The sequence below is a fragment of the Budorcas taxicolor genome, chromosome 3 (genome assembly GCF_023091745.1).
Source record: "Budorcas taxicolor isolate Tak-1 chromosome 3, Takin1.1, whole genome shotgun sequence".
Lineage (NCBI taxonomy): Eukaryota > Metazoa > Chordata > Mammalia > Artiodactyla > Bovidae > Budorcas > Budorcas taxicolor.
The window spans coordinates 118,212,403-118,230,297 of NC_068912.1; the positions used below are offsets into that span (position 1 = coordinate 118,212,403).

A 17,895-nucleotide genomic window follows, 5' to 3' on the forward strand; every position below is an offset into this window, starting at 1 on the left:
AGGGGAGTGGGCCGGGGGTGAAGCTGGAGTGAGAGGTTGCCGCGCACGGGCAGCTGGGCGGCCCACGTGGACGCACCTCACCTCCAGAGCCAGACTGCGTCCCCGCTGGCCTGGAGCGAGCTGCGAGGTGTGCTCGCTGAGCCGGCATCTCCTCGTGGGTGCCGGGTGTGAGAAGGCCCACCTGGAGGGTCCCTGCAGTGGCTGCCGAGTCGCAGGCGTGCCGTGCACGACGGCTCCAGGGCTGGTCACTTACACAGCTGGCAGAGCCCCAAGTCGGGGTGAGCCAGCGCTGTGCGGAGAGGGCGTGATGGATTTAAAGTCAAGTCAGAGAGTTGTTTCACACTGTATGGATCTTTGTAGACCTTTATCTGCAGCTGTGAAAATAATGGGAGCTGCGCCTTGAAGGAGCACAGAGCCCTGACGGGGGCCTCCGACCAGTGCTTTGTGGAGATGAGGGGGAGCCTGGTGCCACCTGGTGGCCACGCGCCGAATCCCAAGCGCTCGCTGTGCCCGGGTGTGGTCCTGGCCACCTCGGCTTGGGGGCCCCTCCCCACAGGCCCTTCCTCCCTCGAGCCTGTTCTTTTTGTCTCTTCAGCCGCTTTGAATCTGGAATATCCCCGTGCCCCGACTTTTGTCCCAGATCGTTGACTTTGCAGAGTGCTGCGGTTGCTGGTCGGGTGCAGCATGTCTGTCTGCTTGTTCCTCGTGGTGTCATTTAGCTTAGAGCCCCCGCCCCCCTCCCACCTCCCATATTCCCCTTGGATCTAAAGACCTGATCAGACTTGGGCTGAAGAGCTTGCTCGCCCTCACCCTGCATAGTGCCGCTGTGCCCTTTGCTTTACGTCCCGTCAGGATGCACTCAGCGTCTCTGCACCCCAGGATGTGAGGCTGGGGCTGATCCCTGTGCCAGGCAGCTCCCCCGGTGTAAAGCCTGGATGTTTGCGTTTGCACTGGGACATGGTCAGCAGCCCTGTGTGGCTAGACGCTGCACAGAGCCCTGGCAGAGCGCGGGCTTGTGCTGTGCTGCGGGCCAGTGCTGGCTGAGGCGCTTCCGGGGAGTAACTGGGGTGGCCACACCAGGCGCCCCAGCTTTGTGCACATGCTCTCACTGGGGTGAGAGCCCCCTCCAGGAACGGCGTTTGGCCCTCGTCCTCACCTGCGGGACTCAGTAATTACCAGTACTTCCATCAGCAGGTGGTGCTCATGCGCTGCGGTTTTTTTCTGTGCCAACTCATAGTGATTTTAATTTCTAATTTTTTTTAAAGCTGTTGTTGTAGTATTATTAGTGAGGGTATAGTCTGTTTTTTTATGTACTTTCTATTTCTGTGAATTTGGGGTTTAATAAACCTCACTTTAAGACTACTTCTAGAAATGTTAAAACAACCATCGTCAGCCTCTTGAAAAATAGAGAAAGAACTTTGAGGAGATGAAATTGTGCAAAGTGTCCTTGGTCTCCTCAAGCTACGGACAGAACGCATCTGTAATTCACTTACTGTGTTGGTGGCATTTGCCGCAGTATAGAAAGTATTTGATGCTTCCGAATAGCATGTGACAACTTAAAGTAATTGGGGTGTTTTCTTCTAAAATTGGTCATCTACTGCCCAGCTTACCCTGATTTTTAGATTTGTTTGTTTTAGAACTCAATAGCACTTCGTGTTGGTTCTTTGGTTGCTGTCTGTCTGTGAGATATCATAAATAATTAACTACTTGAATCAGGCTGTTTAGGTCCACATCATTCTTAACAGATCAAAGAAAATTTCCTCAGAAAATTGTATGCTGTCTATCCTATGTAGTTCTACATAAAATGAAGCCACTCTTTATTCGACAAGAACAAAGGTTCTTTGGTTCACAATGACAGCGTAATTCTGACATGAGCTCCTTCTCTGAGCACCTGTGAGCGATCATGGGACTGTGCTCCAGGAAAGGGGACATCTTCCCGGCTTCATGCTTGTCTCCGGATCCCTCTTAGATGTGGGGGGCGGTGCTTGGGTAATGGATCAGGTTTCCTCCCTGGTTCTTGCCACAATTCAGCGTGTCCCCTCAGCCCCCCTGCTTTCGTTTTCAATAGAAATATTTTATTTCTCGGGTACTTGATATTTTTTTCTATTTTGGTCAACATCTGTCAGCCCGTAAACAGTAGGCAGGTGTGCTGGAGCTTCCGGCGTGTGTAGGGCTGTGCGGAGGCAGGAGAGCTTTGCTCCTGCTGTCCTGAAGCTGCAGCCTCCAGGGGGGACTGGTGGTGACCGGTGCGGGGGAGGCCCCCGGCCTCTGCCTCGACTGAGTGGGTGGGGCCTGCCCACTTCCCGGGCGCCCCTTCCCTACTCCTGGCCCCAGAGCCAGGCTTGGGGGGAGCGGTCCAGGTGCATCCTCTAGAAAGCCGCCCTGGGTCATCCCTGGGGAACTGGCGGTGGGGAGGCACAGAGGCGTCAGGTGCCGCCCGTGACCCCGCTGCACGTCCCCCTCTTAATGACCCGCCTTAACTGACGTCAGGAGCGAAAGAGGCCAATACTAACTCAGCTAGTGTTTCAGATGAAAGTGCAGCCAGTCCGTGGAGAGGCAGCGCTGAGTCAGAGCCGGCCACGAAGCAGAAAGGTAAGAGGGAGGGTGGTCACCCGCACGTCCCCCACATGGGGTGTCCCGGGGTCATGGCCTCAGCCACAGGCTCCCAGGCCTCTGGCCCCCGCTGAGGCCCAGCCCCTTGTCCACGCTCAGGACCAAACGTGGCTGGTGAATCGCTCTCGCCTGTTTGATAAACTAGAGGAGAGCGTCCTAGTCCCAGCCCAAGGGCAGCAGACCTTCCCGAGTCCCGAGTCCCTCCTGAGCCCAGAAGTGTCGGGGTGACCCAGGGACAAGCCTCAGTTGCTACTGGGGCTCCCGGAGGACGGGCCGCAGCCCCAGGTTTCCCGTCCAAAGAGGCCTTCCCAGCAGCTCAGAGGCCGTCTCCACTCTGACCTCTCTGTGACGTTCTCCCTGGTGGCTCAGACGGGAAAGCGCCTGTCTACAATGCGGGAGACCTGGATTCGATCCCTGGGTTGGGAAGATCCCCTGGAGAAGGAAATGGCAAGCCACTCCAGGACTATTGCCTGGAAAATCCCATGGACAGAGGGGCCTGGTCGGCTACAGCCCATGGGGTTGGACAGGACTAAGCGACTTCACTATTCACTATTCTCTGTCTCAAGCCCCCCCTCACCAGGGTTCTGCTTTCAAGCATGAATGTTTTTCATCAGCATTAAAAAAAAAAAAATTGTAGTAAAGTTATACATTCAGTATTTGCTTTTTTAAAAAAAAGGTTTTTGATCGGAGTACAGTTGCTTTGCAATGGTGTGTTAGTTTCTGCTGTATGGCACAGTGAACCAGCGTACGTGCACACACATCCCCCGTTTTCTGGACCAGCGTGCACTTCTTCAGGCCCTGGAGGTCCTGCCGGGCTTGGAGGGGCACCCTACCTGCTGCTCCCATGTCGTGCCCCAGCGCCAGGCCCGGCACAGGTGTCCAGGCTGCAGGGGTGTGGGCAGGTGAGGGCTGGTGTTTGCCAGCCTGTTCAGCAGAAAGTGCCTGTCGGAGGCCTGCGGTGCGCCCAGCCCTCGGGCAGAGAGCGCCTGAGTGAGCTGAAGCCGCAGGCACTGCAGCAGATGGTGTGGGGGTGATCTGCGGGGAGACTTCACACTGGGGTCAGGGAGGCCCTCGGGGCAGGGCAGGGGCGGAAGTTGGGGCCAGTGGCTGTATTGCAAGCTTGGAGACAGGACGCTGATGCTGTTTTTAGGGGTGAGTGGCTTCATGATGCTCAGATCGTGTGGGAAGCATAGCATGTGGTCCAGAGGCCAGACTGGCCCGGGCTGTGGGGTGATGGGGAGGGACGGAGCAGTGGGGTTGCCTGGAAGCGTGTGGACACCCGAGGGCGGATGCACCCGAAGGCAGGGGAGCCACTGGCGGCCTTGACAGGGGCGCCACTGGCGGCCTTGACAGGGGCTGGGAGCCTGGCGGTGGGGTGCCGGCCAGGGACGAGGGAGGAAGGCAGAGGGGGCCTCGGCCCTGGCGTTGCGGGTGGAGGCTGAGTGGTGCAGGCAGAGCCCAGGGCCGGGGGCGTCTGTGAGGTGGGGTGCCGTGCTGGGCTGGGGGCAGGCCGCCGAGTGTGTGCAGCGCCTGGGGTCAGCTCAGGACTCGGCCGCCCTCGGAGCCCCCCGTGGCCCACAGCCCCTCCTGGCTCTGAAGAAGGCCCGGGGCCATGGTGTCGGGGCCTCGGGGGCAAGGCAGCTCTCGCACCGGTCCCTTCGCACCCCGCGCGTCCTCCCAGGCTGCCCCGTCTTCCAGACTGCCCTCTGCGCTGCTGGACCTCTAGGAGGCAGGTGTCTGAGACCCAAGGCTGGCCCCCTGAGCCCCCAGAGCCAGCCCCTTTGGGGCGGCCTGTCTGTGGCCCTGACCTTGGTGTCCACAGGCCGCTTTTGCAGTCTGGCCCTCCCCGCGTTTAAGCGTGTGTCCTCCGGGTCAGTAGGCCGTCCCTGGGGGCGTCTGTTCTCGTCCTGCATCCAGGGACTTTGGCTCATGTGCGCGCGTGTTCGTGTGCTTTAAGAGACCAGCGCAGAGACCGTCCTGGGTCCATCCGCCCTTCGGTGCTTCCCTCCTTGGTCGTGGCCTCGGCCGTCACGCTTGTCCCTATCACGTGGCACTTGGAGGAAAAGTCCGGGGTGACGAGTGCCGAGGCGACGAGTGCCGAGGCGGGCTGCTGAGGGCAGACGCCCTCCCGCCTGGGAGCCGACGAACAGACCCTCGCGGCTGACTCGCGTGGCACGGCCCGCCTGCCTGCGCCTGGCTCTGCTACCTCCCGCCTCTGTGCCTGCCACCCAGCTCTGTGACCGACGCGCTTTCTCCTCATTCCTATCTCCTGTTTTCAAGTAATGACATATTATGATTCATGGTTTTGTTTGTCTGTCTCTCTCTAAAAATAAAACAGTGGCATTAGGAAGCCGGAAAAAAGACTATGAGGAAATGACCATTTTTCCCCTAATGGACATCCAAAGTTATTACTAATATATTTTTCTCAAATCCCGTTCTGATCATTAAATATACTGAAGTTTCCTGACAGAAATTGATTCTTTGATGTACTTTTTTTTTTTTTTTAGGTGACTGTCCTAGTGATGCAGGTAAGTAATGGCCTTAAATAAATCTGTTTGGTATAAATTGTGTCCATGTGTACAGATACTAACATGCACTCTCAGATTTATGTTTTATACATTGTGTTAGTGAAAGTAGCTTAAGGAAACATAGCCACCAATTTAAGATTGAACTTTTTATGTTTTAAAAGAATGCATTTCAGGAATTTTTTTCTTGAGTATAAATTATATTTCCAATAATCAAATTCTGGTTTTACTATTTTCTAACATATAAAGCACTTTTAGTTTAAATAGTAGAGTAAATTTAATTGTCTTAATAGTTTGGGTTTATTGTTTATTGATTAAATCTTTATCAAAATGAACAAAACTTTATTCAGATTATAAAAATAATATGGTACAGAACCAAAATAAAGAAACTTTAAATATGAAGAAAATGAAAAGCATTGGTAGTCTCGTGCTCATAACTTGGATGAGTGTCCTTTTAGACTCCCACCTACGCTATGTAATTGTTAGATACGTTACCCACTCCACTGTCCTTGCCTGGAGAAGCCCGTGGACAGAGGAGCCTGGCGGGCGACTGCCCGCAGGGTCCCAGGGAGCCGACACGACCGAGGACCGCACGCTGTTGATTACGCGTGTGCTAACACGATGACTGTATCACACGACCGTGTGACACGGGGCCAAACCACAGCTCCCCGAGTTTGCTGGTGTCTGTCCCTGCGGTGAGCGGCGGCTGAGCCCCTCGACACATGCGTGTTTACACGTGTGTGTCCGCTTCTGTCCTTGGGCTGTATTTTCCTTTCAGTTAAATTGCTGACCTGACAGACCTACCTGTTGAATTCTGTTTTCTTGAGAAGTTGACCCAGTTTGTACTTTGAGTCTGTCCATGTCCCCACACCTCCCCCAAATTTAGATACCAAGAGTCTGTTTTAATTTCATCCAAATGATGAGAAAATTGTCATTCATATTCGTCATTGTTTTGATGGCTGTCTCTTCACATGTTTACTTGTTTTGTTCTTTTTTTCCTTTTCGAACTTGCTGGTGGACCGGCCGCTCGTCCAGAAGGAGACGTCGGAGCTCCCGGCCAGGAGAAGAGCGAGGCGCCCGAGAGCCCCGAGCCGCCCGGCGAGCTCACGGCGGCCGTCAGGTCTGTGCGCCCGGCCCCGCCCCCGCCTCTCCTGCCCCAGCTTGTGCGCTGCGTGAGCTCAGCTGTGAGCAAGTGTTTGTTCAGAGAAGGCGAAGCCCGCTTAATCTTCTCGTACCTGAGGGGCACCTGCCTCCTGTGAGCGTTTCAGAGGTTAAGGGAGATTCGTCCTCTCGGCTGAATTTTGTCACGGGTTTGATTCCTGGTTGTTATGTTTACCGCTCTTTTTACCTTAACGAGATTAAGAGGTGGGTGCTTTTGGACTTGTCAGGTTAGTGGGGCGTCCCTAATACTCTGCAGACCGTGTCCTAACTGGCAGGTTGGAGGTGGCCTGGAAGTTAGCACTAGCCTGGGTGTTCTTCTGTCCACTGGGAAACGCACAAGTGTCCTGTGTCTCTTTTCAGGAGGATACCTCGGCCTGGGAGCGCACGGCCTGCACCTCCCCGGGTTCGACGGCAGGAGAGTGTGGAGGCGCTGACCACAGACAGGTGGGGCCCCGGGCAGCCACCTCAGTGTCTGGGCACCGGGAGTGGGGGTGGGGCTTCTGCAGCGCAGGTGGGGCTGGCAGGGGTGGTGCACAGGCTGAGGTGGGAGCGCAGCACCTTGGGGGGCCCCGACCTCTAAGCACGGGCCAGACCGCCTCCACCCAGGGGTTCGTGCTCTGCAGTCACATCTTTGCCACTATGGGGAAAGTGTATGCCTTCCATCTCTAGATAAGAGGATTTTCTGAGCATAAAGACAGTCCGGGGAAAATGGGATAAAAGAATGTAAAGGCTTAATCGCACAAAGATTAGAGACAAAAGACAGAAAGTCGTGAGCAGTATAGACAGGCCACACGCAGGGCTTCATGAATGTCACGGATCTCCCTGAGGATCCAGTGTGGACACGCTGCAAAGTGTCAGAGTGAGGAACAGGAGGAGGAGAGCGGGCTGGTTGGAGCGGGCTTCAGCTGGGAGGGAGGCAGGGCCAAGGCAGCGCCGGTGTGTCTTTCAAGCCTTGTTGCCCAGGGGAGCGAAGGAATGAGGCAGCAGGTGGTGGTGGGAAGGCCTGAGAGAAGTTAGAGAGTTCCTGTTTTTAAGGTGGTGGGGATGGTCCAGTCGGGAGGGGAGACGGGAGGCACGGGTGGTGTGGGTTGGGGGCAGGCTGTTGGGAAACAGCGGGCGTGTTGGGGGACTGGCCTCACGGAGAGGGGGCTGGTGGGCGGGTGAGGTCCTGGGCGGTGAGCTCCTGGCTCTGTGTCTTTCTCCTGAGCTGACGGTGAGTCTGGGGGTGGAGGCTTGGGGCTCAGAGGAAAGAGAGGAGGGCCTGGTGCCCAGACTGGACCAGGGCCAAGGTCCTCGTTCGGGGCCGCCCCTGGGGACATTTTGTGGCATCGGGACTGGGGAGGACATGGAGACAAGGCGCCCGGGGTCGAGCTGGGCTCGGGGCCAGGGTGCTGCTGAGCCTCCTGCAGAGGACAGGCCGCCCACCCCAGAGGCCTGCAGAGCGTGGAGAGGCAGGGTGTGCTCACGGGCGCCCCCAGGGCATGAGGTGAAGGGTCCAGTCAGCATCACGTGGACTTTTCTCCAGCCAGAGATGGGAAGACTCTTGGGTGGGGTGGGGTGGTCACGGAGCAGGGGCTTGGATTCGGGGCTGAGCGTCTGCTGTCTGTGGCGGTGACCAGGCCCCGCCATAGGCCTGTGGCTGAGAGAGGGGTGCGGGAGCATTTGGGGGCCCCCGAGCCCAGCGACTGGGTGGGGCCTCTCCGGCACTGGGGGTGCAGCGTGGGCCCCGGGGCTGGCTGGTGAGGGCGATCAGGGCTGGGGTCAAGGGCGAGAGCACTGGTTCTTGGAGAAGTTCAGTCAGTTCCATTCAGTCACTCAGTCCTGTCCCATGGACTGCAGCACGCTGGGCTTCCCTGTCCATCACCAACTCCTGGAGTGTGCTCAAACTCATGTCCATCGAATCGGTGATGCCATCCAGCCATCTCATTCTCTGTCAAATGGCAGACAACATTCATCTGTTGTCAGAGAAGCTCAGACAACACGAAATTCGGAGTTGGCAGATTTTAGGGAGCGTAGTCTAGAAGCTACTGTAAGCACAGGGAAACCATTTCCTCCCCTGCACCTGGAGAGTGGAGGCCTGGGAGGGGGTCAGCGGCCGCTTTAGGGCTCCGGGAGGCCTGGCCTCCCCAGGGCACGGGGTGAAGGGGCGGCGGGCGGGGAGACTTGGGCAGGACTGAGCACGCAGTTCCAGGCGCCTGGGGTTGATGGGGGTGCGTGGCCAGGGGAAACTTTCCAATGGAACCCAGTTTCTCTTCGTTTAGGACGGGGAGTGGTAAAACCGTGTCCAACGTGATCACCGAGTCGCAGAACTCTGACAACGAGGAAGATGACCAGTTTGTGGTGGAGGCCACCCCACAGCTCCCTGAGATGTCAGAGCTCGAAATGGTGGGTGAAGCGCGGCGTGCGTTGGGTCGTCACACGCTGGGCTGAGTCCTCCCGCTCTGAGATCTGTGTGCACAGAGCTTTCCTCTGAAGTTCCAGTTAGTTTTCCGCCCTCTTTAACCTGGTCCCTACCCTGATGAGATCCATGTGGGTGTGGGCTTGGGATCTCAGCAAGCCTGAGCCTCTGTTTTCTCTATTTCCTCTCCCGCTCAGGCCCAGGCGGTGGACCTGGAGGAAGACGAGAAGCACGGTGAGTCGTGGGCCAGTGCGCGTGCCCCGGGTGTGCCGTCTGTGCTCTGAAAGGGCCTGGTGAAGTGAGCTTGGTCTGCCGTGGTTTGCCCAGGGGTCTGAGTAGCAGTAAAGAGGATGCCGTGGCACCGATGCCTCCTCGGTGTGTGGTTCATCCTGGGGACTATGGAAGCTGCTGGGGATGGGGGCAGGACCCGGAGGTCAGCGGTGGGCAGCTGTGGAGATGGCGTCCCTTCTCGCCCACACGGTTAGACCATGGGATTGGAGGACTCCTGAGGTCCCCTCCAGGTCGACAGTTCTGGAATACTGTTTTCTTTCCAGGAAGTGTCTTTTTTTTTTTTTTTTTTCCGGCCACAGCGTGAGGCATATAGGATCTTAGTGCCCCCGTCGGGGAGTGAACCCCTGCTCCCTGTGTTGGGAATGTGGTGTCTTTGCCCCCGAACCACGAGGGAGGTCCCCACAATGTCTTCTCTTAGTTCAAACGTGTGTAAAGGCCGAGAGAGTAGTCTGGCGAACCCTGGGCTATCATGCAGCTTTTGCAGTGAGCGGTCGTCTTGTCTTACCTCCGTCTCCACCCAAGGTAACCCCCACTCCCCACATTTTTCAGGTCCTGGAGAGCATCATTTCTGTTGTGAACAGGTTTTTATTTTTAAAGAATAATATCCATATTTCCATTATTGCCTATAAGAAGCAGCCATCCCAGCTTTTTATATCGTCTATGCTTGTTTTTTATCCCGGTTGTTTTGTGTTTTTTCCTAGTTCTTTTGAGTCAGAGTCCAGGTAAGGTCCCTGTGTTTGCAGCTGACTGATCTAACTCTTAATTCTCTCTGTGGAATCCCCCTCCCACCCCATCCCACTTGTGATTTATTTGTTGAATAGGCTGGTTGCTTGTCCTCTAGGGTTCCTCAGAGTTGGGTGCTGCTGCTTACCCACCGATGTCGTGCGGTTTTTGTCATGCTCTTCTCTTCCTGTGAGTTGGTTCTAGAGACCTGGTCAGATTCGGTTTGTTTGGGCGAGAGCAGGCGGTGGTGGTGGTGCTGGCTCTTGGTCACGCCTGCTGTCTCTGTGCCCGGACGTGGGTCGCGCTCTGTTACTCTGTGGGGGTCGTGGGGGGTGGCCTTCTCGTCCCCACCCCCCAGCACATTTTGGTTCGTGACTCCACGTTGTCGGGCTTTCCCTCCCCAGGCGTTTGCTGCTCCATGCTCCCCGTTTATCGATGGGTGTTCCTCACAGGGCATTTGTGTCCTGGCACCTTGAGGGGTGACTGATGAGGGCTGTGCTGGTGGTGATGGTGGTTTTGATGTCGTTCTGAAGTCACGGCCTTAACACGCTTGATGTGTTCTATCTCGGTCCACCTGAGTTTTCTCTATGTCCTTCTGCCCACGTTTGCCCAGTAGACTCTGTGGCTTCCTGGTTTCTGGTTTTAGGCTCTTTTGTGTACTTCTTCCCACCCCGTATCTCCAAGGAGCCTGGTCGCACGTCACTTCTGGGTGGGTCATCGTACCTAGGGGTTTTCTAACTTTTTCGTAAGAAAGTTAAATCCTGAGCTCATGTTGGTATTTTTACTTTAGATTCATGATTTATGTTTTCCCCAAGTTCTTTGATTTGTCCATGGACATCTCTGCTCGTGCCAGCAATTCTGGCTCCCAACACTTTCAGCCGTGTTTCTTTATCCTGCATTTCTCACACTCAGCAACTTAAAACAGCACTACCAGTGGTGAACTGGAGGAGGGCACGGCAACCCCTCCAGTGTCCTTGCCTGGAGAATCCCATGGACAGAGGAGCCTGGCGGGCTAGAGTCCATGGGGCCGCTGAGAGCCGGACACGGCTGAGCGACCAAGAGCAGCACAGCAGCCGTGGTTGCCACCCATGTACCCACTGAGGGCACGTCAGGGCGCTCCTGGCAGAGCTGAGTGCCTTCTGGGCCTTAGTAGCCACCCCCTTAGGGACACACAGTGGTTACCACCCGTGTGCCCACTGAGGGCACGTCAGGGCGCTCCTGGCAGAGCTGAGTGCCTTCTGGGTCTTAGTAGCCGCCCCCTCAGGGACGCACGGTGGTTACCACCCATGTGCCCACTGAGGGCACATCAGGGTGCTCCTGGCAGAGCTGAGTGCCTTCTGGGTCTTAGTAGCCGCCCTCTTAGGGACGCACGGCCCATGGCTCTGTTTTTCAGTGGTAAAATAACTCTTCTCTGTTAGGTTATGCATGATGATATGATACTGCTGCGTTTATAGTTTTCTTTTGCTTTCGATCTTTAGGCTTTAAAATTTTTGATTTAATTTAGTTTTATTAATGTAAAATAGTCACATGGTTCCAAGGTCAAACGTGCCAAACAAGGTATATTCAAATGATTTTTCATATGGTGTTTATCTCATGAGTAATCGTTTCTTAAAATAATAATAAAAAAGGAGTTGACGGCTCTTTCCGCAACATAAAGAAATATTAGTACTTAGTCTACAACAGGCTGAAAGAGTTGCTTTCCTCTTTTATCTTGTAAAGGGTATTTGAAGCTGTTTCAGTATAGAAAGAGAAAGAATCTTAGCATTCCTCCTCACCCCACCCGCACTTAGAGTAAGCTGACTCCTTAGGGCAGAGAACTGCTTTAACATTAAACCACTGATTTTCAACAGGAGGACTTGTCAAAAAAATTCTGGAGACTAAGAAAGATTATGAGAAGTTGCAGCCGTCGTCCAGACCTGGGGAGAAGGTAACGAAATGGCTTCTGTAAGCACTGGCATTTAACCTCTGTTCCACACGCTTGCTTTCAGAGACTAGGCACAGCCTTCGGATCCTGTGATTATCAGCGACGTCACTGGACGTGGTTACAAGCCTCCCCCCACTGCCCCCCACTTGGCAGGATAGACGGCGCGGGGCTCTGGGGGCCTGATGTTGCTCCTCTGCACCCACGTCTAGTCCCGTCCTGGGTGGCGTGGAGGCCTCCCTCAGCCTGCGCTGACCCCGTGCCGACCCCTTCCTGCCCGGCCCGCCCCTTCTCCCTGCACCGTGGGGGCGGGCAGGCTGTCCGTCCGCGAGACCCCAGCTGGTGACAGAGGGGAAGTCTGGGGAGTTTTCAGATCTGACTTGAGCGCGCGTGCCGTCTGTGGCTGGTCTCCCAGCTGTCTCCCTTCCAGGTGTGTGGCTTGGCTCTGTTAGCACCCCCACCTCCCTCCCACCAGCCCCTGCCCTGGGGCGCGTGACACGGGGTGAATACCTGCAGGCCAGGTGGTGCGCCTCAGATGCCACCAAGAGCTTAGCACCTTAAAAAAATAAGAATAAATCTTTACTTCTTAGTTTTTAAGATAAGTTTCTGGGTTTCTTAGCTTTGTCAGGAGCCAACAATCCAGTAAGTGTATATGCAGACACTCACGCGGCTGCTTCTCTTTCCTTCCGTTGGATTAACGGTTATTTATTTTAGATAATTCTGCTTAATATGTCCTGGTTTGTCACGAAGGGCCTGAAGCAGCTGCAAGGAGACCCGTAGGGCTGAAACCCCCCGTTAGAGGGAGCCCCTCGCAACCAGCACAGGAGGAGAGCGCGGCCGCCCGCTCTTCTCAGAGGGAAAGAGCCCTCTCTGCCCTCTGTGGTCTGTCGCTGTGGAATTTCACTGTGTCATCGTCCTGCTCGTGAGCCTGGAGAGCTCTCCGCTGTCCCTGGCAGTGTTTGTGCAGACCTGTCGGAAACCTCCAGTGTGTGTGCCTCAGGCTGTTACTGTAGGTAACCTTTGAAGCTTCAGTCGGTTTAAATTTTATAACTCTTTGTTTTTATGCAAAGCACACTAGGCCTGTGTTTCAGTTTCCTCTGAAAGTAAATTTCAGATGGGTAGATCTCTTGCCTTCAGAAGATAAAAGGGGAAAAATTCCCTTGTTCGGTGAACATTTGCTGCTGTGAAAAGTATAGTTAGCGTTTTTAAAGTTGGGGGTGATGTGTATTATAGTTGGGTGGAAAACCCAGCAAGTTTCTGTGCTTTTTCTTCTTTGGTATGTTATAGACGTCACATTTAAATTTGTCTAACTTGTGGGTCTTCTAAAATATCTTAATTAGATTTTATAAAAATAAACGAAAATGTGTAGGAAAAGTTGAAGTCCTTTCTGGGCTTGCTTCAGTCCTGTCCTCACTAGGGCAGCCACTAAGATGCATTCGGTGTGATGCCTCCTTCCTGTGGGTTTGTAACCTCATCTTATTGTTTGCAGCTTTCTTCAGACAGCATGGAGTTTCCGAGACCCTGCCCGTTTTGATGCCTGTAGGTCTAGTTTATTCATTTTAATTGATGAATGGTATTCCAGTGTTTGTTAGTAATCGGTTCCTTCACTGGTGGGCACTTGGGGTTCTCCAGCCTTTCGCTGTTGTGCAGGGCGCTTCCGTGGGCTCCTTTGCGTGTGTCCTGGCACACAAGAGCCAGTGTCGGTCTCCAGCAGTGATCAGCAGATGTTTTCTGTAAAAGGCCAGACAGTAAATACTTGAGGCTTGAGAGCCACATGGTGTCTGCCGCAGCTTCTCAGCTCTGCTGATGCCTCCACAAGCAGCTGTTGCGTAGACACTGGTACGGGAAGGCGTGTCTGTGTCCTGATAAAGCTTTCTCACAACAGCAGGACCTGGCCTCGGCCTGTGGTTTGTGCCCCTCGCCCCCACTCTCGAGGCGGTGCCAGAACACGGGCAGGGCTTCAGTTTCACCAGGCTCCGTCGAGGCTGTGCTGACTTGTTCTCTCCGTGGGATGAGAGTCCCTGTTTTCACACACCTCTGGAGCCAGAGCCGATAATGAACATGCCCACGGCCCTCAGAGGTGGCCTGTGTCCTCCGTCACCCGTTTCCTCCCTCCACCCCGCCATCCCCAGCAACCGTTCACCTTCCTTCTGTGGCTGTAGTTTAGTTTGATTTCCCAGAATTGTACATGAATGGACTCATCTGGTATATACTCTTTACCGGCCATAATTATCTTGTAGCATATCCACGTCGCAGTGTGTGTCCGCAGTTCACTTCTTTTACCGCCGTGTGGATGTACCGCAGCATGTTTACCCTTTTATCAACTGGGGGGCATCTGGGTTCCTTCTAGTTTGGGATGATTACAGATAAAGCTGCTGTGAACAAGTCTGTGTGGACAAGTACTTTTGTCCAACTGGGTAAACACTTAGGAGGGGACTGCTGGGTCGTATGTTCAGCTTTTTGAAAAAACTGCCAGGCTGTTTTCCAGAGTGGTTGCACCACTTACCTTCCGACCAGCAGTTGAGTTCCAGTTCCTCCACGTCCTCATCAACACTTGATACGGTCAGTTTTTTAAAATGTCTTGTGGTTTTGATTTGCATTTTCTTAGTTGCTAACGATATTAAATATCTTTTCTTTGCTTATTTTCCATTCTTATATCTTCTTTGGTAAAGTGTCCACATTCTTTTTTTTGCCCCTTTGAAAGCTAGGCTGGTTGTATTCTTACTGTTGAGTTCTGAGAATCCTTCATATATTCTGGACAGAAGACTCTTATCAGATACGGAGCATAAATGTTTTCTTCTAGTCCAGGGCTTGTCTTTTCCTTCCCTTAAAAGTGTCTTTCAAACAGCAGAAGTTTAAAGTTTTAAAGCAGTCGAACGTTGGTGTTGTATGCAAGAAGTCTTGCCAAACCCTCGGTCACGGAGGTTTCTTCTTACATTTTCTGGAGATTTTATAGTTTAGGCTTTATATTCTGAGTTGATTTTTGTATAGGATGCAAGGTATGGACTGAAGCGTATTTATTTTGCATATGGTAACCAGATGTTCCAGCATCGTTTGTTACATTGTCATACTTAGCAATTTTTCTTGGCCGACCAGAGGGATGTGCAGTTGCACCCTTTTGCTTCTTTGGTATTAACATGGATTCTCGTTCCCGCTGCTTCCTCTGTGCCAGGGGCACTCTGCGTTCCCTGCTGTGGTCCTCACAGCAGCCCTCTGATGCTGGTTCAGTCACTCCATTGCCAGTTTCTTCTCTCCTCACTGTTTTCTTGGTTTCGGAGCCACTGAGTCGCTGGCTTTTCTGTTCTCTCAAACTAATCTGTTAGGCTATTTAATGGAATAACGCACACCACTTCAGCTTTCATTATATTGGTCAGATCTTCGTTGCTAAGGGGTCTGTGAAGTGACATCTTACTTCCACGCATCCATGTGCTTAGCTAGCAATGAGAGGTTCCGTTATACAGAGGTTCTGTCATACAGACCAAAACTTGCCAGATTTTCTCACTGCCTGGAACGGGCAGAAAATGACAGTTTTGCAAGGCACTTGGATTAAGTGGTGGAGGCCGCCTGCCTGGCTAAGGGCTGAGGGTTTTGGAACTGGCACGTCTACCACATGTGGGCTGCTCACAGGGCAGGGAGCTTTGCTGTTAAGAAGAGAGATCAGTACAACTCTACCTCAATTAACAACAAATAAACCAAAAACCCCACTGAAAAAAAAAAAGAAAGAAAAGAAGGGCGAGCAGGCACAGGAGCCAGCCAGCCGTCCCTTCCACAGTGTTTCTCTAGGAAATCGCTTATTTCATGCCCATTTTACAAAGTCATGGCAAAAAGATGCTTCAAGATACTTTGTGATTTAAAAAATAGGTCTATAGTTATAGTTCTCTTTCTTTCCAAAAATTCTGTATTTTTTTTCCTCTGATAAGACTTTGAAAAAACTATTGAAAGAGACACCGTGTAGCAAAGCATCAGCTTTTGGTTCTGTAGGTACTGACTTCTGTTTTCCTTTCATTGATTTCTACTCTATTCTTCCTCTTAATTTCTTCGGGTGTTTACTTTTTCTAGCCTCTTGAGTAAAAGACACTTAACTCATTTGTTTTTAGTTTTTATCATTTTCAACAAATATGTTTAAGACTATACATCTCCCTTTAAGCATGTTTTATCCTTAAATTTAAAATTTTTAAAAACTAAAAACTCCTTGAATTTTAGTATGAAGTAGTTGTTGTTATTTCTTCTTTAGCACATGAGCTATTTGGGAGTTTGGTTTTTAGCTTTTAAACATAGAAGGTTTTTTTAAGTTTTTTTCCCCCCCAATATCTAGTATGATCGTATGTTCAGAGAACGTGGTCTCTGTGATGTTGATTATTTGGAGTGGAGACTTTCTTTGTGGCCTAGTTTGTGGTCAGTTATTATAAATGTTGCTTTCGTGGCTGCAGAGCGTGTCTTCTTTTTCTCTCTGGGGTCGGTCCACACTTCAGTGTACGCTGGATTTCACGGAGAGGTGACTGGAAGACTCTATTTGCAGGCCGTCTCTACCTGTGGTCACTCTTGGCTTATATGCATTAATCACAACATTAATTGTTTATCTTCTCTAGCTCATTCAGAAATTCGAAAAGTGTTTTCTCTGCTCTCACATAGCTTGTAGTGTGCCCTGAGTTTCGGTACTTTGTACTTTTCTGGAGGGAGCACTTTTTTCCAATGCTAAGGAAATACATATTTGTAATCTGGGCATCTCTCCAGCCTGTCTTTGAAGTTGTGTTGGAAGAAAAGCCCTTTCTTATTGTGCTAATGGACTTGAGGAATACATTATGGAATAAATATGTGAGTCGGATTGCTTTGAGCATTTTTCTCCTCATCCGGACTTACTTGCTCTCTTTTCAAGAGGAAATATAAACTTTGTTAATAGGAAGATATTGGCTCATGCCAAGCATTTTTTTTCCTTCAGATTTATGAAGTTTTTGAAAAAACAACCAGAAAAGCAGTTTCATTACAGTGTTTCTTATGCTTTAAAAATGCTTGCTTTTCAGGCTTTATAAATGAAGATGCTTTGGAGTAATAACAGCGGTATCAAAGACGGTTCACTCGCTTTAAAGCACTGTTTAAAGATTTCTCACTCCTGATTTCTCAGTCTCGTTTTATACAGTCTTCTCTTGGGTGCTATTTTTTTTTTTTTTCTGTTTTATATCTGTTCTGTGACTGTGCACTTGAGCTGCTTTTTCTTTTCATGTAAATTCTTTACTGTGAAATAGGCTCAGAGTCTCCTCTTTGTAGATTTCCTCCTCTTCATTTATTTAAAGTTTTGACGGGTTTGTTCTCTTCATCTTCTTGGTCGCATGAACTGCGTGTTGTACAGGGGCTGCTAGGAGCCGTCCGTCTCCACAGACCGGAACCTGAGTGTGTGCCGAATCGGACCTCCGGATGCTGTTTTACTGCCCTTCTGAAGGAGAGCAGTCATGAGGGCCCGTGCAACACCCACACATCAGTAGAGATTGTGGGTGCCTGTCTTGAAGAAGCCCTTGTCTGGGAATTTGAGAACCTCTTGTATCATGAAATGGCTCTTGATGGATAAAATGACCATATCACAAACATGTTATATTTTAACGTTAATAAACAGAATATAGCTAACAGTAATTACCTAAACTCTTATACAAAAGTCAGGGGTTTGGGTCATATTCTCTTTTACTTTGGTGATCTGAATAGATCTGAAATAGTTATTTCTTCTTTTGGTGGCTAGATGGTGCAGTTTCATTACAAATTCCATAACCCCTGTTAGAAAGATGCTATTCTGCGTCCTCGCTTAACTGAAGTTCTGCACCTGATGAACGTGTTTTTCGTTTGAAAGTTTATGGTCCTAGTCTTACTGGATGTTCTTATACTAGGAATATTGTCCCCATTTAAATTGCTGTGGTGGAAATAAAAGGGACATGTGGGGCAATATGTCTAGGCTGATGAGACTTTTAATAGCTGAACTGGGAAACCACTGAAATTAGTTTTAATCGTGAAGAGTTATAGGGTTTTTGTATTTATTTGTTTAGAAATAAGCTGATAGTTTTATGTTTTCTAATACGCAGGCTGGAGATTGTGGGTTTTGGATATAAAATTGAATTGTCACCACAAAATCATCAGCAGTATTGCTTCAGAATATTTACAGATATATGCCCTGGTTATATTATAGACCACAAAAATGATTTGTTGCCGTTCAGTGGCTAGGTCGTGTCCGACTCTTTACGAGCCCGTGAGCTGCAGCACGCCAGGCTTCCCCGTCCTGC

General features: G+C 51.5%; 1 protein-coding gene across 1 annotated transcript in view; it reads left to right on the plus strand.

Moving 5' to 3' along the window:
• TRAF3IP1 (TRAF3 interacting protein 1) overlaps positions 1 to 17,895 on the plus strand; it is a 59,613-nt gene that overhangs the window by 16,553 nt on the left and 25,165 nt on the right. The window contains exons 9-15 of the mRNA XM_052637525.1: positions 2,491 to 2,592; positions 5,121 to 5,141; positions 6,174 to 6,258; positions 6,660 to 6,743; positions 8,561 to 8,684; positions 8,895 to 8,931; positions 11,562 to 11,638. Coding sequence (XP_052493485.1) covers positions 2,491 to 2,592; positions 5,121 to 5,141; positions 6,174 to 6,258; positions 6,660 to 6,743; positions 8,561 to 8,684; positions 8,895 to 8,931; positions 11,562 to 11,638 — 530 coding nt within the window. The remainder of the gene's footprint in view (positions 1 to 2,490; positions 2,593 to 5,120; positions 5,142 to 6,173; positions 6,259 to 6,659; positions 6,744 to 8,560; positions 8,685 to 8,894; positions 8,932 to 11,561; positions 11,639 to 17,895) is intronic.